The 23,973-nt window shown below is 44.9% G+C and overlaps 7 protein-coding genes across 7 annotated transcripts; 5 read left to right on the top strand and 2 right to left on the bottom strand.

The window, feature by feature from the left end:
• Positions 1-2,684: 2,684 nt before the first annotated feature.
• Positions 2,685-3,074, top strand: EV420DRAFT_1239513 (uncharacterized protein; the record flags this gene model as incomplete). The annotated part of the gene is given in 2 exon segments (XM_060466618.1): positions 2,685-2,990; positions 3,006-3,074. Coding segments are annotated over 2 exon segments (375 nt in total), but the record flags the coding sequence as incomplete, so codon positions are not given.
• Positions 3,075-5,601: 2,527 nt separating this feature from the next.
• EV420DRAFT_1650509 (uncharacterized protein) lies at positions 5,602-6,218 on the top strand (the record flags this gene model as incomplete). The annotated part of the gene is made up of 5 exons (XM_060478460.1): positions 5,602-5,731; positions 5,789-5,929; positions 5,976-5,990; positions 6,036-6,094; positions 6,150-6,218. 5 exons carry the CDS (start codon positions 5,602-5,604, stop codon positions 6,216-6,218), a joined length of 414 nt encoding a protein of 137 aa, XP_060323649.1.
• A 2,463-nt stretch (positions 6,219-8,681) lies between these two features.
• Positions 8,682-9,565, bottom strand: EV420DRAFT_1485949 (uncharacterized protein; the record flags this gene model as incomplete). Its single annotated transcript, XM_060470325.1, has 5 exons — positions 8,682-8,717; positions 8,881-9,016; positions 9,116-9,128; positions 9,321-9,447; positions 9,473-9,565. The coding sequence occupies 5 exons, from the start codon at positions 9,563-9,565 to the stop codon at positions 8,682-8,684; spliced, it is 405 nt and encodes a 134-aa protein (XP_060323648.1).
• Positions 9,566-10,594: 1,029 nt separating this feature from the next.
• EV420DRAFT_1485948 (uncharacterized protein) lies at positions 10,595-13,193 on the bottom strand (the record flags this gene model as incomplete). Its single annotated transcript, XM_060470324.1, has 9 exons — positions 10,595-10,650; positions 10,676-10,700; positions 10,726-10,832; positions 10,902-11,423; positions 11,474-12,074; positions 12,240-12,517; positions 12,599-12,653; positions 12,992-13,064; positions 13,141-13,193. 9 exons carry the CDS (start codon positions 13,191-13,193, stop codon positions 10,595-10,597), a joined length of 1,770 nt encoding a protein of 589 aa, XP_060323647.1.
• A 2,094-nt stretch (positions 13,194-15,287) lies between these two features.
• On the top strand, positions 15,288-15,991 carry EV420DRAFT_1650505 (uncharacterized protein; the record flags this gene model as incomplete). Its single annotated transcript, XM_060478459.1, has 5 exons — positions 15,288-15,419; positions 15,480-15,486; positions 15,542-15,642; positions 15,764-15,855; positions 15,910-15,991. The coding sequence occupies 5 exons, from the start codon at positions 15,288-15,290 to the stop codon at positions 15,989-15,991; spliced, it is 414 nt and encodes a 137-aa protein (XP_060323646.1).
• Positions 15,992-16,048: 57 nt separating this feature from the next.
• EV420DRAFT_1240596 (uncharacterized protein) lies at positions 16,049-16,255 on the top strand (the record flags this gene model as incomplete). The annotated part of the gene is made up of 1 exon (XM_060466628.1): positions 16,049-16,255. A coding segment is annotated over one exon (207 nt), but the record flags the coding sequence as incomplete, so codon positions are not given.
• Positions 16,256-17,580: 1,325 nt separating this feature from the next.
• On the top strand, positions 17,581-19,549 carry EV420DRAFT_1485946 (uncharacterized protein; the record flags this gene model as incomplete). Its single annotated transcript, XM_060470323.1, is given in 10 exon segments — positions 17,581-17,604; positions 17,664-17,729; positions 17,828-17,955; positions 18,038-18,060; positions 18,116-18,224; positions 18,278-18,391; positions 18,490-18,943; positions 19,016-19,271; positions 19,331-19,461; positions 19,481-19,549. The coding sequence occupies 10 exon segments, from the start codon at positions 17,581-17,583 to the stop codon at positions 19,547-19,549; spliced, it is 1,374 nt and encodes a 457-aa protein (XP_060323644.1).
• Positions 19,550-23,973: the final 4,424 nt, after the last annotated feature.

Raw genomic sequence — 23,973 nt, 5'->3', positions numbered from 1 at the left:
AAGCTTTGCCATCCTATTCTGGTTGCATTGATATGTTCCTATATGATTATAACAATTCAAAGGAGCACAGGACAAAAAAACTGATATTGCAGACATCAAGGGTGACATGTACAGTACTGCACAGCCAACAAACAATACATGAGTGAGGAAAAATGATCAAAAGGAAAATAGTAAATAAACAAAGATGACACAGCAATTTTGAAATGCAGTATTAGTCATAAAGGGCCATTGTAACACTATAGCATAAGGAGGATGCTTGTGCACATCCATCTTGTCATCACTGTCAGTCATTGCCTGCATGTGTTGAAGGGCAAAGGATGGAAGAAGCAGGAGATGGGGGATGGAGAGGGATGGGAGCAACAGCAATGGCAATGGTGGTGGTCAAGAAACAAGATGAGGCAGAGTGACAGACCAGTGACAGCAAAATTTGCAACATGTTTTCCTGTCTGATTTGGAGTTCATAAAAGTGTAATTTTAAAAAAAGATCAAAGGCCAAAAATCTAAAACATATTGATTACCATGCTGTATATGCTTGGCATAGTATACACACCATGTCCCAAATATGCCCTCCCTTCCCAAAATGGTATGCACATGCCATCACTGATGCAATCATAATGAGGTCACACTCATGTTGGTGTGAGCTCTTTGCTGAACCTTGCCAAGATGAGTACATGCTGTCCCCTGCCGAGGTCACATAATGTACAGTACCATACATCTATTATTAGTACAGGCACTTACTAGTACTTTACCTACAACACAGGAAAATTGCCATGGATTGCTCCTTATGTTGAAGAGGCTCTGTGCGCACCAAGCTAGAAATGCACTAGCGTATATAACACTAACACAACACACTCACACTCACACACACACAAACCCTCAGTAGTTCAGGGGTGATGTGCAATACAAGCACACAATAGCAGTAGTATTGAAAGAATCCTTGCACATTACAATATAATATAGCGTGCTTAGCAATATAACAATCTTCTGAGTCCAAATGCTTTTGGAACAGGAGGTGAGTGACAGAATCGCTTGGCCTCAAGGCAAAAATATTATTTTGCAAGCCCCCAAACGTTCTACAAGAATGTATAACCCTCAAAATACATCGCGTGCAACACACAAGTGTCCACAACATTTCACAATACCCTTAACATGACTTAAAGCCTTGCACTCCAAGCAGAAAACACTTCAAAACCTGTTCGTAGATCCACAGGGTTCTAACCTATGCAATCCAGAGATACACCAACATAGAAAACATGTCCACAAGCCACAGGGTTTGAACCTATGCCACTTGGGAATAAACCAAAAACCTCAGAGATTACTGACAAGCCAAAGGGTTCGAACCTCTGCCACTTGCAATAACTCAGAATTCACAAACAAGTTCCAAAAATACAAATGCACATTCAAGTTATCACAATACAATATTCTATTCTCTCACTTGAAGCTTCAAATAAAATCCTTTCATCATACACTAAGCACGCTACTTCATAGTACAACTGCAGGGGTCTGAAAACTTGCTAACTACCTGTAACTACTGCTCTTATATTTACTATTAACTATATGAAATGTAAATACTGAAAATAGACAATGCTCCATCTCGGACTCCCTTCTCTTGCATGCTGTGTCAGCCATGGTGATAGTAATCATTATTTTACTCAGCACTCCATGTCGGCATGCATGCTACTGCTGTTTTCTCCACTTGACAAGGCCTAGCCTTGTCATGCCATGCGGCATGTGTCTTCTTATTGGCTCCATGGATTTAATTACAGTGCCACGCAACTTATCTAGTGAGTGAGTTTTATTTTATTGGTTGCTGCGCAACCATTTCTAGTTTAATATTTCATATGGGCAGTGGGTTTTATTTCTCTCCAGCCGAGAACTCCTTAGAGTATTTGGACTTGTTGATTCTTCGTTCAGAATGACATTTCTTGGTGATTGTCAGATCGGCAGGGTTCACATGTCATAAATCAATGCAGTGCAAAGCACCTTCAATATATTATCTTCAGTGAATTTAATTGATTGATACATTGCAGAGGAGGGCACAGTGTGTGTGTATAAGCACTGAGACTGCACACTTAAATGACACAAGTGTGCCGCTCTAAGTCTAAGCCACATGCTCTACTCATATTATTTTTATTATAGTGCTTTCTGCCTCAGTGTGTAGTGCTCTATGCCTTACATGCACTCTAATATTATTCACAGGGCACACACATGTTTGCATTCCTAGAATTCGCAAAATTACATGTGTGAATGTGTTACATGCATGTCAATGTACCGACACCAACTAATCATCAACTGGATTTCTGTTGATACCAACACTGACAGGCAAAATGCTCGTGATACTATCCTCTTGTGCAGACAATTTCTGCATCAGCCTGGTGAGAGACAGGCTTTTACATCAGCTAAATGACATCCTTAGAACATCATATACACTTGCCATGCCATCCTTATTGTCATTTCTTGAATTCTGCATTTCAGCCAATTATGATTTTGGTACCGCATATGGCCTTCTCCATCTGAGATAGTATGCAGACTAGATGACCATTGAAGATGTCATATTCAAACTTCAAACAGAGTACCAAGAAATGTGGCAACTTGTACTCACTAAAAATCAAATACATACTGTAATGCTGCCCTGATGTATCTGGGATCTCCACAGCAACTGAGTAGTACCATACTGCTTCACCTTGGAGGAACCGTGGGCAATTTCATATGTGAGAACATGTTGTCAGGATTGTGTCAAGGTGATCACTGCCATCAATGGACGGAAATGGCCTGTGCCCATTCCAAAAGGTGCCAACCTGGATACCATCCAGGAAGGCCTCCTCAAAATGGGTGCAGAGTATGTGTGGTTGGACCTTCTCTGTTTGAGACAGAAAAATGGTCAAAGGGAGGATTTGCATGTGGACAAATGGAAGACTGATGTACCCACTATCAGAAGTATCCATCGTTGGGCTGAAGTGGTGGTTCACTATTTTGATGTGCTTAGAGAGGTGTTAGGTATGTAGACAACCAACCTGGATAATAGTGATGGTGGAAATCATTGTTGGTTTAATCGCACATGGCCATTTCAGGAGGATGCCAACCAAGAAATTGCAGCCCTGGGCTATACCAATGATAATCGACCACAGGCTGAGCGGACTGACACGAATCCAAGGGGGAGGGGCACATTGACATGTTCCACACACAGCTGAAGGTCAGTTCACAATGAATGACATTCAATGTTTAGCTTACTGGCAGACATGCAGAATTGAGTGTTGACCAATCCTGTGGACAAAATCTCCAGACTGGCATTCCCTCTGGGGCTGAACACTGCCTTGTACCTCTCTGTCTATGAATCCTCTCTGTCATTGTGAAATCTGACAAATAAGGTTCATTCAATGATCGATTTGCCTTCGAGAAGAAAGATCAGAAAGAGAGATAATGTTAGAGTAGGGCAGCTTACCTGAAGCTAGGATATCTTGTTTCTCCTGCGGTACTACATGCCAGTGTGACTCATATGTGTAAATGCATGGACAGCATCCTTTATCTCATCTAAAATAACCTCTGTTTGCTCCAGTCAGTGTGTGGAAATATAAGAAGGGAAAAAAACACATGCACTCAACCAACTGCAAAACATCTGAGCAACATGACCAGGATCCTTTCCATTTGACAGGTAAAAAGCAAGCCCCTCATTAATTCTGCAAAGATGTTCTTATCTTGCAGAGCATGCAGCTTGTGTGCATAATGGCTGCTGAGAACTGAAAGCGAGCTTGAAAAGATTGCAGTGTGAAGGCAATGAGAAAAAACTCGTTTACAGCTCTTGGCCATGAGGTAAGCATTATACACAGACTACACATCTGAAATCATCAAAGAGCATACCTGTTTACTCAAACAAAGATGATCTGAATAAGCTGTAATGCTCCTGTAGTATAATCGTACTTCCCATTGTGAGTTGTGTCAGAGGAATCAGTGGTGACGGCACATATAGTGGGAGATACAAAGTCAATGAGCCCAAGTGCACATGCCATCTTTGGAATTCATATCTCCTAAGAGATAGATGTTTTCAATACTAAGACCAGAAATTTAAATACTAGTCTACACGTACACCTGTCCAAGAAAGGAACGAGCCTCCAATGCAAACTCTTCCTTCATACACAGTGGAAAGAACAACAAGAGAGGCCTGGGGCAGGGAAACCATTGGAGACAAGACTTAATTGAAGTAATGGCAGAGGTATGAAAAAGGATTTAATGAGAGGACAGTGCACAACAAACCAGGTGTAATACAATAACAGTGATGATAGTGGCAAATCGACAATGGCTTCAGTAATATCCAGCTCAGTCCGATTGTGGTGATCATTTTTCATCTTCGCTGCGTTTCCCCATCAACGTATATGCTGTCTAGCATTTGTCACTTTCTCACATCCAGACTACCTGGAAATCTTCTCTGATGCCTCCGGAACTTCTGTATCCTGACAGAGAAGGAGACATTCTCAACAAACAATATTCCATCACATGTTGATTAGGTGAAGGCTTCAGAACTCACTCCATGTAACACACTAACTTGGATTGTACAATGTTTGCCTCCAAACTGTCACTTGCATTCAGTGATTCAGTGTGATGAAGGGTGTTGCAATCACTAGGTCAGGAATGATAGTTCTTAGGCATGAAACAGGGAGTTTCTGCATGAAAAGTTAGGAGTGTATAACTTTAGCCAAAGCTGGGGTGTAAGACCACAGTGAGGCTCCTTAAAATACATTACAGTGTTTACTAGTGTATACTGTCCCAATGCATCACTGTCTTCTGTATCATATGGCACCTGGTATGGGAGAAGCTTCCCTGCGAGTAAGAAGACTAGTGCCCATATGGCACTGTCTTCTGTAACTGTATGGCAGAGCCTTCATACTCCACTAAGTGCACACAGTCAACCTTAAGAAGCATGACTGGGTAAAGGAGGGTCAGGCTTGTAGAAGCATGATCTGATCTAAGGATCATCAGATGGATCATGCATGTGAGCAGTGTGACCAGGTGGGTCATGAATGATGCAGATCAGGTACAAGGAATGATGATGAGAGTTGAATGATGAGTTGGCAAGATAAGATAAGATAAGGCAAAAAATAGGGGTGAATTCATGACACTTCACTATTTGGCTCCCTAAAGACTCTGTGTACATTCTCCTCTTTTGCAATTTTATACTGTTGGCAGTATTGCAGTGGGAGGCTTGCAGTAGGAATAATACCTAATTGTTAGCTACTAGAGCTCAGAATGAGCTCCTTATATACTACAGAATGTATCTAGAATATTTTACCTAAAGTACTAATTATATCCAAGTATCATGACAAATGAGTAAGCTGAAGCTTCAGGAATCTTCTAGTATGAGCTTGAAGTTGCAAATCCCAACATATACTTTTCAGCTAAGCCAGGCCATATAACTGGACCTCAAAATCACTAGTACAGACTCGACGGATGCAGGAAAATACTCCCAGCTGGAAGTTCCTCTTCTCCAGAAAGTCTGTGAAGAGGGTGGATCAAAAGAACAGCAGCACATAATTTGTATGCTTGACAACTTCTCGCTTTCTAGCTCTTTTGGTACTCATAGCTGCCTTGTCCTTGAGGTTCTTTGACATGTCCTTAGAAGAGCTAACATGCAAGATGCTGCCGAACAAGTTTCCTATACCTATATGCAAGCAAATCATCAAACAGTGGCTGCTCAGCTTGGACTTTCTTCATCGTGAACACAGCATAGTTCATACTGGTAAGTTGCTGGTAAGCGAATCCTCTGTCTCATTTGTCTGAAGCTAACTTAATACAGACTTGAAATTGGACAATCTGCTCTTGCATGTCGAGGATATGAAATGTATACCTTCACTGGAAACCTCAGAAACCTCTGCAATCGACCTGTCCTGCATCTTTCTCAGGCCATCGGCAGTGGTCACAAGTGAGCTTGGTGTTGGTAAGTGATTCTTGGAAATTCATGATGGTCTCTTATATTCTTTTAGCTAGCAAAATAGAAAGTCTTTTTGATGAATTCATACAACCATATTCCTGATGTGCACTAGAGGTTTATTTCTGGATTCTATATGGCCTGCCTGTTAACATATGGAACTTGGGTTGCCTCGTATGTTCTGATTTGCTCTATTTCCTGATTTGTTTAATGACATCTTATCCTCCAGGCATTTGAGCTCATGACATATTGCTGGCTCTTCAATCCCCCAAGCAATGTCTCGATGGTCACAAAATGATGATATGCTTGGGCAGATGGTTTCCATCAATGGACTGACAATGTTCACAGTCAATGTTCTGGTCCATGGAAAGTTCAGCTCCAAGTATTTCGACATGTCTGGTGAGCACTGCATGCATTCACTTGATTAGCATTTCATGATGGCACTGTACATGAAAATTCTTGAAATACAATATCATACCAACTGATCTTACAACAATAGTTCAAACACAATTTCCCTTGAAACCTGAGGATGAGCCAGAACTCTTTGCTGACATGCTTTCTTGCATGCTTCAACTTTGTCCTGAAGATTGAAAGTCTGCTAAGGAATTGCTCAGTCATCCTTGGCTACAAGATGTTTAATTACTTGACCAGACTTGAGTCGCCATCTGTCATGGTTTCTGAAGTTCTACCATAGTGAGTTCTGTCCTTCAGTACAAGCTTGTCACCTATTCATGCATAATTTCCATTTCCATGGTTGTTTTAGCTCTATTCAGGGTCAACATTGGTCCAGTGCCGCTCTCAATTCATTGTCTCCAGCTGAGTGAAGGACAGTTCTATCTCTGGGATGTTTACAAATGTCATGAAGGATATAACCTCAGTATGTCACCTTACTCTTTGTCATCAAATGTGGTGGATAACTCCTGGTGCTAGTTCCTCAGCTATGAACCCTTATTGGACCCAGGAAGCTTCCATGAATGCTGTCAAATAATCCAAAGTACCATTTCGATGTTATATATATGCCATCTATATACAGTGTATGTCTGTTGCTTTCAGCAGCACTTTGAATGCGACTGAATCTTGTGATAGACTGTCTTTTTTTTACATGTTGGAGTCTTATAGAACTGGATCTCTGGTTGTTGGGTCTGATGCTTTGTCCACTAAGACAGCATACCTGGGGTGTGAGAAGAGAAGATTGGGTGGGAACATGATAGTATGTATATCTTTGAGCACCATAGAACTGGATTAAGAGGTTCATGACTCTCTTTCTTTTCTCCATTCATTATGTGCTAACAAGCAACTCTAGATAATGTCCTAGCTGAATCTACAAACGGTTTTTTCTCAGCCACATTTCTCAGCCTGAATTATCCACCAATACCATTCTCGTTCCAATGCTGGCTACTTTGCCGCATGACATCAGTACATGTTCTGTCTTGTTTACGTCCTCAAATCAGGGAAAAAGGACTGGAAAATATCCCCAACAGACATCTGCTTTATGCTAATATACCTTGAAATTTCCAGCACAAATATAGAGATGAATCAGGAGAGTAAGCACTCGGAGATCTGTAGGACAAGCTACCAATCTACACTGATCTAAGTGTTACATTTTTAGTAGCATCATTGTCCTCCCTCTAACAACTGAGACATTCCATGAAATTATATCTATCAGCCTGTAGCATCTCTGCCAGGGACATTGGAAGGCGAGTGACATGGTTACAACATCCTGTAAGTGTTTTGAAGGTAAAAGGGTTGGCTAGCTTGTGACATCAGTAGAAGCCCAGAGATATCATAGATCGATAGGTCCAAGTCTATCTCTGCAGAGGATATGAATGCATGTAGGACAGTACTCTGGCATTCTTGGCTTCAAGGAGAAAGGAAAAAGCAGTGCTGCAGGTGGTTGGTGGATCTCCAGACTGCATGTAATCTGGGGTGGGTGCAAAATTTTGCATCCAGCTGATATCCCTACCTACCTACCTCTTGGCTTCAACAACCATCATGAACTTTGCTTGGACTTATGCTGCCCTCCCATGGATTATTTCTTTATTACTTACACTTATAGCTTCTTTTGGAGGGCTCATTCTGCAAGGGGGTCCTAATAATAAATTAAAAGACAGTGGGTCGATTAAATCATTTCATGCACCAGCGATGGACCTACCTACCTTCACATGACATTTATGATGTCATTATGCTAAATTTGGGTATCTCCTGACTCAATTCCATGAATATTTTGCCTGAAATAGCTGTGATATTAATATTGGAAGTGTTTTGAACATAATCTGTACACTATAAGTCTAAATCACGGCTGCGCTCTAATGGGATGTAGTAATGTCATCATGTCCAGTCAGCAGGGCCACTTTGCAATGGCATTGACTGAGTGTTGGTATGTAGTGTTTCGATGACTCAGCTTAAAGCCACACGCCACGCCAGTCAAGCCAAACTAAGTCACACCGATGTTGCTGAATGACTTCGGCAAAGTCACACTACAGTACTGGCTCGGCATGGCTTAGCGCGACTTGAAGTTGCCCGAGCTTTGACTTGAGTAAAAAATACCGAAATGCTATTTTAGGTCAACTTTGATTTTTTCTCACAATTTCTCCGAAATTTCTGGAATATTATGTTACCTAAAATCTACTGATGAACTTCCATTTAAAGGAAATGCATGAAGTCATAGCTTGACCGGCTGGAGCAGTGTGATGGCAACTTAGCTTCAAAGCCATCAAAAATTATGACTTGGTGAAGCCATTGAAGCCAAAGCCGAATAGAGTCATGCCGAGCCGTGCCAAGTCACATTATCGAAACACTATTGGTATGGCTAGGTATGATGCCCTAAGGTAAGTAGCACACTCAGTAGCATATATTGTATCATGTATGCTCTAAAATTTATCCTTGAAGTCCATTTTTAGACCCCCAAAATGGTGGTCAACTTTTTTTTTCATGACATCCAGCTGGACCTACCTACCTACCAGTGTGCCGGGCTGTAGTTCCGGTACCCCCTTGTCATTCTGTGGAATATTGATGACCCTGTGACTGTGCAAGCTGGCATGATGTCCAGTTAGCCCGAGTCTTGCTGAGTAAAGGTTTACTATGGAGAAGAAGGTACTAGAATAATATGAAAGAGTATTTAAGTGGCTAGTTTTTGTAGTATTCTGTACTCGTTTGCCTTCCTCTAAGCAAACATGGAACTTTTTCCTAACTCACTAGGCAAATGTGCCTGATCACATGGTGCATGTGTTATCCAACACATTCTTTACCAATGCTGTCTGTTGCCAAAGCATCAACTTCAGGCTTATTACTGTTGCTGCAATTCACTCCCCTATTTTTGTGCTGTTGCAGGTTATGTTGAACACTTGTCATTCATTACATGCATGATCATTAATCTTCAATTTCAGCAATCAGACTATACCCTCCTTAGTGGTCATAGGTACATGGGCAAACCACTCCACTATTTGAGGCTCTCTGACGTTCTCCATCCAGGATGAATCCCATATCGGCTGACAATGGATCCCCAATACCTGCTCATAGAGCTCGACCTGTGGGTGATAAGTAGGTCTACACGATGTCTAACGACGGTGTGGTCACCCATGACAGGAGTGACAGGTACAGCAGGCTGACAGCAGGGGAGGAACAGGGAGGAACAAACAGAGTCATGCCAGTCTTGGCCCAGAGGGGAAGAAATGGTGGGACAAGTGCTCCCATGGTGTGGTGAGACAGCCACACGATGCGAGCGAGCTACAACGCAATGATCGATGGATGAAATGCCAACCAGAACACATAAGGGAGAGAAGAGAGAGGATATGAGAACAAATGAGTGAGAAAGAAGGACAGACAGAAGGATGGGATGATGGCATAGCACACGTGAGTGATGGAAAATAAGAAATTTAACTCACAAATTAAGGACTGCCATTGGATGGGAAAGAAAAAAAATTAAGGACACAGTGAGTTGGAAAGAAAGAGATGGGAATGGGAGGGATGGGAAGCAAGATGTGCAATTTGCCTTGCTCTATATACTGTAGAATAGCGAGGTCAGGTCAGGGATTATTTGAAAAATGCCATAGCATTTGTGTAGCTTCCATTCCCTGCATTTGTATAGTCCTTCCTTCTGACAAACATCTTTGATTTTTTCGGACCACACCTCCAAATGTCTTTTGTGCACTTCCTGAGGCTTCTAAACTATCATCAGTCCCTGCCAAAGAAGATTGGAAGTTTTCTTGAGCCTGAAAAATGACGTTCACAACGAAAAAATGACATTCACTACAGCCTCGGGGTTCTGATGTCATATCTCGGCCATCTTTCTGATGAGCCTGAGGTACAGTGGCAATGACTTCTTATAATTGTTGTCACTCAAGCCTTTTTTGTAATCAAAATTAAATTATTCTTCGTGCGATATAGTGTAGTAGTGAAGTGAAGATACAAGAAAATATAGAAGAAAATTGGATAATGATCATTCACTGGCCTTGCAGTGCAGCATCACCTAAAAGACTTGTGCATATGACCTGTAGGTCCATGAATACACTGTTAGCCAAAAAAAAATTCTTGTATACTACATTACATTTAATACCAAATATAACATACAATCAGATTCTATGTGGTAAGATAGGTGCATGTCCAAAAGTATCATAGAATGTCTGTATGTAGTGCTTTGCGATGGCCTTCTCGACACGTAAGCTGTTATCAGATTCAGTAGTTGGCCCCATGAAACCCTTTACTTCGAAGGGCATCAGAGTATTCCATCCCTTCATCACTTCGTGTAACACTCACAGGTGTTCATATCAGTGACTCCAATCTGTTGATCCTAGGCCATCATTAACTCTTGTGAGTGATACAGAACTCAATAAGTCTTCTGGAAAAATCTCTAGAATCAGATTTTGATGCTCCATGCGAAAGTTGGTGACAGCATCGTCTGGGTCTTGATCGTCTTTTGGAGGTGGACAATGAGCAATGCAAGTATCGAGAACCAAGAGCTCAAAACGGAAATTCAACTCACAGAGCTGCCATACAAGCTCCTGGCCATGACGAGGATTGAATGGTTCTTCACTGTTGGCTGGCGGCGTGATCAGATCAATTATAACACTGTGAGCATGCATGCAGGAACCCAACATCTCCTTGGCTGCATCAAACCTTTTACGACATTGAGTGGAGCTCTCGGCAGCAGTAGAGGACTGTTCACAGATATCATCAGCATGGTATTTTAGTGGTAGCGCCAACAGGTCATGCCATTTTTGAGGGTGAAGTGGCAAGAAGTCGGAAGTGGTGGATCGATAGACCAAGATGTCAAAGCAATGATCCAGCTGTTGAAAATAGGCCTTTTGGCAGACTGCATTGGCAAAGGTCAACATGCCGGGGTCAGGGAAGAAATAGTGATTGTCATGAGGGTCAGAGATGCGAAGAGCAGTGCGCTTGGGATCCTTGTTGATTAGGGCATTGATGTTCATCCAAGCAGGAATCGGCGGAGGAGCATATATGCCACTCAGGTCCTCAAACTTGTTGCGAACGACCAGGGGGACATCTATAGATAGTTAAAATGTTATCCTGTAAGGAAGTGGAATGAGTACTCACTTTTTGATCCCTTTTTCTTTTTCCGCTGAGATGCAGGACCACCCTTTTCATGTCTACCCACAACAGACTTGGATCGAACAGGCCTGGAGCTGGGAGCCACAAGGCTCAAGTCCATCGACGACAACAATACTACTGGTACATGGTTATGGGAGGGGGTCGATGCAGTTGTCTGACCATGGAACGGGAGCGTGTAGTGCTGAAATTGACAAAGAAATGTGTGTATCGCATAATATTTCTTGGGGTCAGTGGGGTCGCCAGTGAAAACAATAGGATAACCAGGATCAGGACACGTGGTGTCGACTGATGACTGAGCTAACTTGACTACTCTCTCGATGACTTGATTGTTGAAAGTGCTAAGGGGTTGGATGAAGTAAGCAGGTATCCCGCCGCAAAGGAGGAATTGAACTGTGCTCATGTCAGATGTGAATGCACCCATAAGTCTGTCCGGCCAATGTCCCGCATCATGTTGCGCATGACCATCCATGATAGGCTTGTACACCTCCATATAATCCAAGGCAGCGACCAGTTCCAACCAGAAACACTGGGTGGTGGCAACCATGACTTGTATATTGAAAGAATCTATTGTCATGCTTGACAATTGCTGTAGAAGGCATTCCATGCACATGCAAAATATGGACAATAAATCCTTGAACGAGGAAGAGTAATGAGGATTAGAGAGCACGTCCCAGCAATGACCGTCAATATGGTTGTAGCCTCACCTAAGTTCATGGCGGAATTTCCCGTTGAGTCGACCGATACCACATACAACACTCTCGTTCCATTTGATATCAGTCTCCGAGTTGACATTGCACCAAAATGCACCATATTCCCTGTATGGGTGCTGGAGATCATTTGGATTTGGTTGGCGAAGGACTGCAACAAGATGGCACAAGGATTCGGAATAGAACTGGGGAAACCTGGTCCAATCATGCTCTCCAAAACAGCTGTCATGGAATATTTTGATGTCTGTGGATGATGGCAGGGAGGGAATGACATTGGTCTTAAGAGAAGTGATAAAAATTGGTTCATTAGGTATGACGGCACCTACACAGCCATCGTTAAAGCTTAAGCTACCTAAAATCGACATGAGGAGACCCTGCAACTGAAGAAATACAGTGTACGCACCAGATGTTCCCTTGAAATTTTTGAGTAAGTCTGCCTCCCGGAACGCCCAACTGTACTGCATATCCAGCAATAAAGATAGAAGAAAGCGCACAGAATCAGCAAGCCAGCTGCAGGCTAGATGCCAAATGCAAAGCCATGATCAGGATACATCAAGAGTATCCTGACAGTCCATGGATGACACCAGAGGCATGCAGAGTCAGCGAGCCAGCTGCAGGCCAGACACCAAAGTCAAAGCCACAATCAGGATACATCAAGAGTGTCCTGATAATCCAAGGATGACACCAGAGCTGAAAGTGCCAACGCTGATTTTTGTGAGCTTTTCGGCCAATATTCCCAGTGAGAATCTGACAATGGTTAGCATTTTCCCTGATATGAATAGAATATAGCACTTACAGGATTATCAGATGCACAGAATGTCAGTATAGCGAAGCACTGATACTGGTAAAGGAAAAGCACCGAAATGACTCTGAGGGAAAAGTATGCATGCATCATGTGACTTGCTGATATAACTATTTTGTTGTATTTTGCCAGAGTGCGCATACCCAGCTTTCTTTCCTACTAGTGGGGTGTGCTCAGACTCCTGATGTCTGAGCATAGCAACATGAACTCTTGATGTTCATGTGTTTTCTCTCGGCCTAGCATTGACCTACTGATGGGATATGCTGTATCCGATAGACCCATACATGCTATGCATGCTCTAGTCGCATTTATTGCTACCAGTCATTCTGAGTACTGTCAATACAGCTTATGTTTGGGTGCACTTGAGAACAAAGTGTAATGTCCTTGTTTTGAAATTTTATGAAGTGAGTACTTCTAGTCACCTACTTCTGCATTCTAATTTTTGAGTAAGACATCGTGAGCTCCATCAACACGCAATCTTTCCTTCAATGCATCTATCTCTCAAGACCCCAGTCTCAAGCTACAAGATACCGTCTACCCCAACAATGGAATATCGTATAACTAGGATTCAATGCTGCCAGATAGTCACCAGTGGATCACCATTCATCCTTTTCCCCAACACTAGGTTATATCCTGCACCTAGTCTCAGCAGAGGGTAGCATGGTGTTTCATGACATCTGGATAGGATATAACTGCAATGAGAGAAGAGGAGGAGTCTGCCAATTCTTCTCACAAGCCTGTTGAACAGGTTTGATGCACTCATTATGGGCTTGTCTGGATGCTTATTAATTTACAGACAAAGTTTGAATAGCTTCATCTCTTTTTGCTTCAGAGTGGATCATCTGATATCTAGCCACCTATGCTGCGTGCCTTGTTCTCGCATTTTTGCTATACACCCACTGTGCTATGAGGAACACGATACTCCCACAAATTACCAAGCAACATGGCGTTCTTGAGCAACTTGCAGAAGTAGAGGGTTGGGATCTCATTGGCACCAAAGTGAGTGCTACATATGGCATATTGGAGTATGTGGCTGTATGAGTCATCTGCATCAGTCATACTCGGCAGTACTTTTCATTACTATTTTCAATTCCTTTTCCTTCTTTACTGACGACTGTATTCATTTTCATCACCCAAGCATTGGCTCCCGAAGGCCGTGGCACTCTAGTCCATCCAAACCCCCATCATGACTCACACCGATGGCCAAAATCTTGTTCTCAACTCTTCAGATGACCTCGATGACTGGAAGTTCATCACCTAATCCATTCTTGAAGGCAAACAGCTATAGCCACTTGTCAATGGAAATGAACCCAGGCTGGCAGATTTTCCCAGATCGAAGCAGGTGAAGACATAGAATACGAATGCTAGTCAAGCCAAGGTGGAGATGATTCAAGAGGATTGGTAGAAAGCAGCTCCAGTACATTTGCCAGTTGGGTAATGATCTGAAAGCCATCTGGGATCGGCTTGTCGCAATAAACTCAACTGATGGTCTCAGTGCATAGACTGTGCTGTGGGACCAGTTTGACAAGTTGAAGATGTCGAAGGCGACTGCTATGGTGGATCACATCGCCACACTATGTGAGTTATCTGATGAACTTGAGTGTTTCTTCAAGGACAAACTGTCCAACTCGAAATTCATTTCCACACTCCTACATTCTCTCCTCAATACCTCTGATTGGGAATTATTCAAAAGTGGTCTTGAATCAGACTTACAGAATGATGACAAGGAGCACGTCATCTCTCACTGTCTCAACGAGTTCACCAAACAGAAGTGTCAGAAGAAGGGGATGGATAGCAGCGACGATGAAGCTGGGAAGGATTCTGACAACGAGGCGATGATGGCAGACATTGCTGCAGCAGTTGCAAGGCTGCTAGTGGTGAAGAGAGGAGACGTCATGGTTCAACATGGTTCAAAACATGGTCACCACCAGTCAGGATTTCCAAGCGAGCCCATGGATGAGGCACATGTCATTATTGGAGCGATTGATGGATCAGACATTGATTCCAATGAAGGAAGGGAGAACATCGCAATTTGAGGGGATGCACGTTTTTGATACTCCGTACGATTCCTAGACTCGAGGGGATGTATTGGAATATGTGGCTGTACAAGTCATGCACATCAGTCGTACCTGGCAATACCTTTCATTACCATTTTCAATTCCTTTTCCTTCTTTACCGTTTACCTTCATGTCGACGTACATAGGCTAAACGAGTTGTGTCTTGGTTCCCCCCCTCACCTTGTGCTCGTATTTTGACATGGCATCTACACCCAGGGTGTCTACATCTACCGATGGATGGTGTTCTTGCCACTAAAGGTACTGGCATAGTCACCAGTGTTGCCTCCGATTCTCCTGATGACTGGGCTACTGTCACCAATCTCAAGAAAAAGCACTACCCAAGAGCATCATCTGCCACTATGATGGTAAGTAGCACGTCTGATCATACCTTACTGTCTTCTGACCCTCTGTGTGTCATTCTTCAGTTGGTATGTCCTTTTGAGATCATGTTTGTGTGTACTTCAAGTTTTTGATATCTCTTCCACAGTTATCATGCCCTCTGAGAAAACATTGCCTGCGCATTTGAACATGGAGCTGATCAAGGAACTCCAGATTATGATTGCATCTGCCATCTTTACACCTCGTGCTGTATATGACAGGCATAAAAATCTATTTGCTGCTTGAGAGCTGCCATTTGGCAGTGCAAATCATGTGGAGGTATGATAACATTTCCTTCATGATTCTCCAATAATGATGATGGTGTCATCAGTTTAGCATCATTCTCCCTCCTACAGATGCCTCCACGACAGTGCCCAAAGCCTACAAGATCAGACTCACCAAGGTAGCTGAGATCAATCCCGAGTATGTCTTTCGATGTCCAGATTCATCCACATACGACTGATTCACAATCTATAGGGTCCTACACCATTTCGTGAAGGGAGATCAATCACACGATGACAGCATATTGACTGCTATCACTGTTCATCTCTTTGCCTAAGTCTCTGCAGCCAATCCTTACTTATATCATGTCAAGGCTCTGAACATCGTTATTTGAATGGAGCCATCATTGAACTATTCCTTCAACGTACAGTCCTTCTTCACCAGTCAGGAGACTTTAAATATCAGATGCGATCTCCAATTATGGTGTGGCTACTTCCAATCGGTATGCCCTGCCATGGACAGGATGCTTATTGACATGGACATCTCAACAGGCATGATGTACAAAGAGGGGAGACTCATCGACCTCTGTCTTGAATGTCTGGGGAATTCATTGTATGAATCTATGCCCCCCAAGTGCGGTTTACCTGATTGCAAGCAACTTGTCTTCAACGTTTCATTACCGGCATGCACATCAGAGTAATTGGCAAGACCCTGGATCGATCCCAAAGCCAAAGTCATGGAGACCGACTTCAAAAGGGCCTCATCGAGTTGTCAAGAAGCTTAGTGCTGTGGGCGCTAGCTTGGTTACATTCACCAATGTTGACGGAGCCACCACTACCATCAGCAACCACTTTGGGCATAGCACCTCTGGAATCCGCCTCCACTGGCCCGACAACATCTGTGTCGAGGTATGAAAAAGAATTTCTTTCCATATTTTTTGTATTCTCATCACATCCTCTTCTAGGTCAGGTCGGGTGCATTGATCCCACTAGAATTATGTTACATCATGAAGCATCAATGACTGTTTCCTCTAGCTTTTTTTTCGTCTTCGACAATATTGGTCTCATGTCAGAGTCGGCGGGATGGTAGTAGATAAACTCGTCCTGTTGCAACAAGTCTCAGTCATCAAACACCCACATACAACAGGATAGAAGGTCTGCAAAGTCTATGTCGCAGCTATCGTCTTGTCCTTCCATGCCTGCATTGCTTCCACAGTGTCCTCTAACTCCTGGTGAGGTGAAGTCTCTGCAGAAGAAGCCCTCAATGTCTGCCCAGCCACCGTCTGCTACTCCATCTGGCAATACCAAGTCGGAGCCAGGTTCTCTCTCTCTTGCTTAATCTTTATCTTCTCTGCCCTGCCCACTTGCATACAAAGATGCACAAGAATTTTGGCACTAGCATACTGTTCTCTTCGAACAGGACATCCTACCCCCTTGTAGCATCTGCCTTGTTTGCTGCATTCGAGCAGCCTACGTATGCAATGGATTGTGTCCAGGCTTTATCTACAGAAGCAGCTGCTCATATTTGTTCACAATTCTATCCTTTCTTTCACTTTCTTCATTCACTATGGTGCCCAGTCATTGCCACCCTTTCCATCATCAGGATGGCTTGCACGATTGGTCTTCTAGCTGCTCCATGAGCACCATGATGAATTCCTCTGACTGGGCTGGGTGAAATGTAGTTATGCTCACTGCACAGTTTGTAATCTTTGTCACATTGTACACTTTCAGATATCGGCTTTCTGTTATCCTTGGTATTAAACCATATCAAAATCACAACTTTTATAACAATGTTTATACAATTATGAAATCTACTTGTTACTCTGAAGAACTTCCAGACAATGTTCATCAATAAAATAGGGTCTATATATGGTTTCTCGTAACTTTAGGCTAGACATCCCCTATAGCTTTCTTTCCTCTTATTGCCATGGGTGTTAAAGGCAGATGGACTGTATGCTTATTCCCCTTTCATAGCATTTTCAAGTCTCTATCTAACCTTTTCTTTCGCAGTTGTTGAACCCGGTAGAGTCAGTGTCACTTGTTGACTGGTCTGCCCAGAAGATCACCACTGGAACAGTACAAAACCTGGGCCCATGTATAGGCATGGATGCTAGATAGCTGTTTATTAACAGGGTTATCATTTAGATTGAAGCTCATGAATGTTCATTTTCTAGTGGATGGATGTTTGCCACAAAGTACCATCATGGGCAGACAAAGAGTCCAGCACAGGCTTCGCTATTCAAGCGACTGGGATGCCTTTTTCATCTCCCAGTCATACCTTTATTCATGTTCAATGGTCCAGGTCACCCTGTTAACAAGCACAAAAAAAAAGGTAACCAAGACGTCAGACTGGCTAACTGCTGACTTCAAGTGCTTGCTTGAAGGATTTGGTTTTCTGTATTGGGAGGTAAGGGTCTCCTTCTTTTTACATTTCTCTTTCTGACATGAAACCCAGGCTCCAGGTGAAGCAGAGGCTGAGCTTGCAATGCTCTCAGACCTTGGCCAAATTGATGCTGTAATGTCAGAGGATTTTGATACTATGGTATTCAGTGCTCAGCGAGTGGTTCGAATGTGAGCAGCAGCAATTGTGCTTTATCAGGATTATTTCTAAACTTATTCACTAGTAAAGAGGAGAGCGACTCTGAATATCTCATTGAGGAACATGAGGTTAGATCCCAATTCTCCCACAACAACCTCGTAATGATTGCATTACTTGCTGGTGGTGATTACAATGTAAGGTGTGCAGTCTTCTCAACCACTGTCAACTCATTTTTATGTTATAGAATGGAATTCCAGGATGTGGCATCTGAACTGCCATTGATATTGCGCAATCAAGCATCGGAGAACAACTATTTGATGCCTTTAAAGCATCTGGCATTGACAACTATGCTGCTGTTGCCTCCATGTGGTGTCAGGATCTCTGTACGATGTTGGAAAAGCAGGGAGCCGGCCATCTTCATTCTCAGCACCATTCGCTAGCTTCACATATTCCTCTTGACTTCCCAAAAGTGTCCGTCCTCCTTCAATACATTCACCCGGTAATGTCCCAGTCAAATGGACTGGAGAATCTACCTGCTGCTCCATCACTGTGTCAACCAAACATACCCCTCCTTGCAAAGCTATGCGAGGAGCTCTTTGTTTGGGGGCACTCAGCGGGCATCATACAAAATTTCAGCAATCATGTCTTTCCAGGATTAGCTACCCGTGAACTGCTTCAAGACTTATACAAACGATGGGGGTTGATGCATGCTGATGACACTAGCATCTCTCAGCACACTATGATCTCCAAAGTCTGTGCTGTTCGTGTTAATCAGCAGGAATGATTGCAGTCAGAGATCTTTGTATCTCTTGTCATTCCCAAGGCAATCCTCACTCAGATCACCTCCGCAATCAATGGAATATATGATACTGACATCACATCCAAGAAGCTTGATCAGTTTGCCAAAAAACGCGAAGTTCACATATGGCTTTCCTGTGTGTTGGCCCTTCATGCACGGCCAAACATCTTGGACCACCAGATGCTCAAAACTGGTGGAAAGCACAAAGCGCTAAAGCCACATATTGAGCAAGTAAGATGTCACAACATCGAACTTGAACCTAGCCTTGTTCAGCCTGTTGGTATGTCAAGTATCCCTGCTTGTCAGATCCCTTTCACAACCACTGACATGATGCTCTAGCTTCGACTTCTGCTAATGTACTGAATGCAAGTCAAGACTCAGCAGAACTGAACAGGTCTGTGTCAGTCTTAGAGATATCTAGTGATGAGAGTGGCAAGGAAATGACAGGCAGGGCTCCCATTGTCAATACTGTATGTGGCTGGTTCTTAGTTTTCTCTTTCTAGAAGTGACTCCAAGGAAGTGCCAGAAACACGCCGCATCTCCCAAGTATCAGATTGAAGTATGTTATTCAGCAAGGGGTGAAATCTTGGAGTTTTGCACAGATGATGAGGGATTTTAAATAGGAGTAGCCACTCCTTTTCCTATATATATGAATCATAGACTTTGTCTGTCTTTGTCTTCCTTGCTTGACTTGCTATCCTCTCCTTCTCCTCTCATACAATATGGACATGCATGCAATTAATGGTATTGAAAACACCGAAGGAATCTGAAAGGCTCTCAAGACTAAATCATCAGATTTGGAGATCATAGATGACATTGAGGGCAAGCAGGAGACTTGTGGCGATTCAAATGACTATGGTGATAGGGGACAACTAGACCTGAGCGATATCAGCAAGGTCATGGCCAATATTGGTGAAGCATCGAAGGGTGTTAAAGAAGGCACCGATGATGCATATCGGGGGTGAGCTGCTGTTCCAGTTTCCAGTATATCTTACTGATTTTCTTCTAACGCATTTGCCCAGAGTCATGAGACTGTTCAATGCATTTCTTATTGAGGAGAACATCATCCAGCCTGGCACTGATATATTTGTGCCACAGAAGTGTTACGATTTATTTATTTCTTTTCTTTTCTTCGTCTTACTCAGCCTGATTATGCATATGTGATCCCTACGGATCATTTCTCACAGTACTATTATTAGCGTACTCACTTGTATTTAAGTAGAGCCTCAGCTGGATTAACCCCCAGCTTCAGCTAAGGTTTAATCTACCTAACTCAAAGCTCCTCGCTCCGTGACTATTTGTCCCCATCGCTTGCTCATCCCACAAGACTTTGACCTCTATTGTATCGTCCACCGAAGTGCGAGTGGCGATCCCTAGTTGATCTAAGTTTTGAGAGTTAGTGGCTAACATTTAGCCAAAGCTCGTCTTACCATTGCCCAACATCTTCTGTTGCCCAACATTTACACCTTCATCATTATACTCCTAGTAGCCAATTGGATTCTTCTGCTCGTGCTACCCGACCCAATCCTCACCGTCGTCCTCATAGTCCTCGTGACTACTCTCTTCGTACTAGCAACCATCCCGGCACCACTACTAGCAGGCCTGCTAGTAGCGGCCTACGTTGGCCTTCTACGGATCTAGAAAAATGAACCCCTTCATCCTCCTCTTCCAGCTCGCCTCTCTGTTAACAATCGTATTGGTAACATTGACGAGCACCTCTGATACTAGCGAGATCTTGCTGATGAACGGTTCCAACTACGAAACCGACCTCAGCCTCATCATCGCTGTCCTCATCATCCTCACCATTCTTGCTGTCTACCAGACCGTATGGTCGGTCCTTGTTCTCAGAGCATACGCAGAATAGATCCTGATAACGGATGCCCTGGTCCGACACCATTCCCGCCGTCTTCGCGACTTTTATACTCTTTTTCTTGTCCATTATTTTGTACCGACTACACCGCTGTTGTTGACAGCAGAGGCGAGTCCGCGGACAACTCCCATTTCATTACGTTCCCAGCACTCCCGCCTACCCTCCTCTGATAATTCACATTCCCATGGCATCTCAACAGACGATAAGAGATGTCGAATCCGATGCCTCTGGGGAACCTGGAGGATCCCTCTACGGATCGTCGCGACTCAACTCGCGATCCTCAGAGTCGAGCACCGACTCCTACAGAAGCGCTACCAACGAATCAGCTGACTCAGTCGACATCACCGATACCCGGGGCATATTCCTCGACCGAAGGGACTTGCCCTTACCAGGTCTCTTCGACCAGTCTCCAGTCCAAGGCGAGTCAAGCACCGACGGAGCCCGAAGACAAGACACCAGGCCTCTGGTCGAGGGCGAAGAAAGCCCTGATACTGAGTACGAAGGGGATGACCTCACTGACTGGGAGAGGACAAGACTCGACGACCTCTACCCAAACGAGGAGGAAGATGCGACCTATACCTGGAGACACCTATAGTGGGAGGTCCGGGACAAGGTGGACAGACGCCGACTGGGGAAGTGAAAGCAGGAGGTACAGAGTTGCCCAGGAAGACGACTACGACAGCGATTCCGGAGAGCTTACCCTTGGGGCCTCCGCCGCAACTACCACCCGTCCAGATGGGGCAGGACCCGTTCTTCCTAACTGGCCGGCAAACAGGGGAGCCCCAGTTGGTTGGCACCCAAGCACCAGCTGGGTCTATGCTGAGCCAGGGGAAGAGACTCCTATGGCCGGAATCACGCCCTCAAGGAGCGTCTCTATCCCTGAGCACCCAGAGAGTCCAACGCCCGCTGCCTCCGTCGCCAGGGCTGAACTGACGGATCAGCAGCTCTGGGATGAGTTCCCGGACTACAATGCGGAGGAGCTTGGAGCGATTGCCGGGGCCGGAGACCTCGCCCCAATCCCCTTTACACCCTCGGTTGCGGGCCGAGCATTCGCTGACCCCGTCCCTGTCAATCAGTGTCCATGGACGCTTCTCTACCACACGCTCGTCGAGTCGCTCGACCTCCCTCGAGATGCCCAGGAGTCCCCAGAAATCGAGGCCTGAATGGACCGAGCAAGAGCGACAGACGCATGCACTCAACGTGCCGAAATCGCCGCCCTCGTCGGGCCCAACGGTTTCCACGACCTCCCCATCGAGCCGGACGCCACTCACGCCGAGATCGAGAACAGGCAGCAAGCAGCTGCCCTTTGGTACTCTGGACTCGCCGAGCAGGCAGGAACAGACCTCGAAGCCCGCCGACGAGCCTGGCAGTCCTACGAGTCGGAGATTAGTGACCCCGACTCCGACATCGGGCGCTGGAGAAGGAACCAGGAGATCGATCGACTCGCCAGAGAGAGGAAGAAGGCCGAGGATGCCGAGTCGGCCGCCAAACAGTTCCCTCGAAAGCGAGGTGATGGGAGCGGTCCGAACGGTCCTGGTCGATCCTCTGGCTCCTCCGCCCACAATCTTTAAAATTTTACCATGGCACGGACTTTATGAAATAATGATGGAAGATATGGAGAAGGACTCCCAGTGGCTTCTTACGGAAGCGGGAGAGGATTATTGCCACGCAAAGTACATGGGGGATGTGTACCTAATGAAGAATATCCTGGAAGTGGAAACATGGCACCGAGCCGCCCTGGTATGGAACCAGGTGAATCCCGATAATCAGCGACTGGGGTGCGAACCCTATCGACGGCCACAGCCAATGCCCAATCCGCTCGAGACGGAAGAGTTCTGGGCAGGTGCGGGGCCCGAGGAGCCATGGGACGAACCCATGGCCGGGACCTCCAAGGGGAAGGAAGCAGCAGTACCTAGACGGCCGCCTACTGTACCACCGCACAAATATCCGGGAGGCTACCCGCCCCCCGACGAAAATTACCACCTGCGATCGCTGTCGAGGCCCCCTAAGCCGCCCGTACCACTGAATGCGCCACCACCGCCAGACCCAATTCCACCCTGGAACCTGGCTCCCAGGGCTACCAACAACCCGTGGAATGATGTAAAACCCAAGTTGATCACACAGCCAGAATACTTCTTCGGGGTATCATCGGACATTACCCGCTTCCTACACCACTGTGAAGTGTATTTCCAGGTCTTCCCGATGTACTACACGATGAACGACGAAGGACAGAATCCCTACCGGATCACCTTCACCCAATCGTATCTATGCAGGGACGCTCAGCAGTGGTGGGTCGACCAATACTACCGGTACCGAACTCCGCAGGGGCACTGGAGGTTCCTGACGTGGGATGAGTTCTCCAGCGACCTTACCAGGGAGTTCCGCGAGGTCGCCGAGTTGGCCATATGGAAGCAGGAGTGGAAGAAGACCCGCCAGTCCAATTTTAAATCCGCGGTGGAATTCTTCGCTAAATTTGAACGTCTAGCCCACAAGTGCGAGGAATTCGAAGATGAGAAGCAGATGTTCGAAGCAGTGGAAGTGGCAATCAGGCCGACGGTGCGCAAAACGGTTATGCATGGGGACAATGAGCGCCCCACAACCTACGCGCAGTGGAAGGCGCGAGTCCTACGGATCGACGCCAATTATCGATATGACATGGCCCAAGGTCTCGCCAGTAAGACCTCCTCGAACCAAGGTGGTTCGGGTCGAGGCAATCAAAATCAATCAAAGGGGCAGGGTTCCAGCAGCAATAAGAAGGACACCACGGGGACTACGTACGGTGGAGCAGGACAGCCAATGGAGATCGACAAACTCTGGGCCGACAAGCGCTGCTTCAAGTGTGGAAATACTGGATGGAAACGGGATCATAAATGCCCCACCGACAAGTCGAAGTGGCTCCCCGTCAAACTCCCACCTCGTAAAAAGCCCAACGTCCAGTGCCTCCGTCAGTTACTCGCAGAAGCAGAGAAGGAAGAATTGGGAAAGGATACCAAGGTCAAGGAGGTCAAGGAAGAGAAGTCGTCAAAAGACGAGCCGGCGTCGAAGTAAGCGATTTGATGGCGTCGGCAAAGGACTCAGTTTCCTCTGGTACGCACTCTTGTAATAATAGCCG

The sequence above is a fragment of the Desarmillaria tabescens genome (genome assembly GCF_030435595.1).
Source record: "Desarmillaria tabescens strain CCBAS 213 chromosome Unknown EV420scaffold_76, whole genome shotgun sequence".
NCBI lineage: Eukaryota > Fungi > Basidiomycota > Agaricomycetes > Agaricales > Physalacriaceae > Desarmillaria > Desarmillaria tabescens.
The sequence above is the reverse complement of the archived record's forward strand: the minus strand, read 5'-3'. Positions and strand labels throughout refer to the sequence as shown.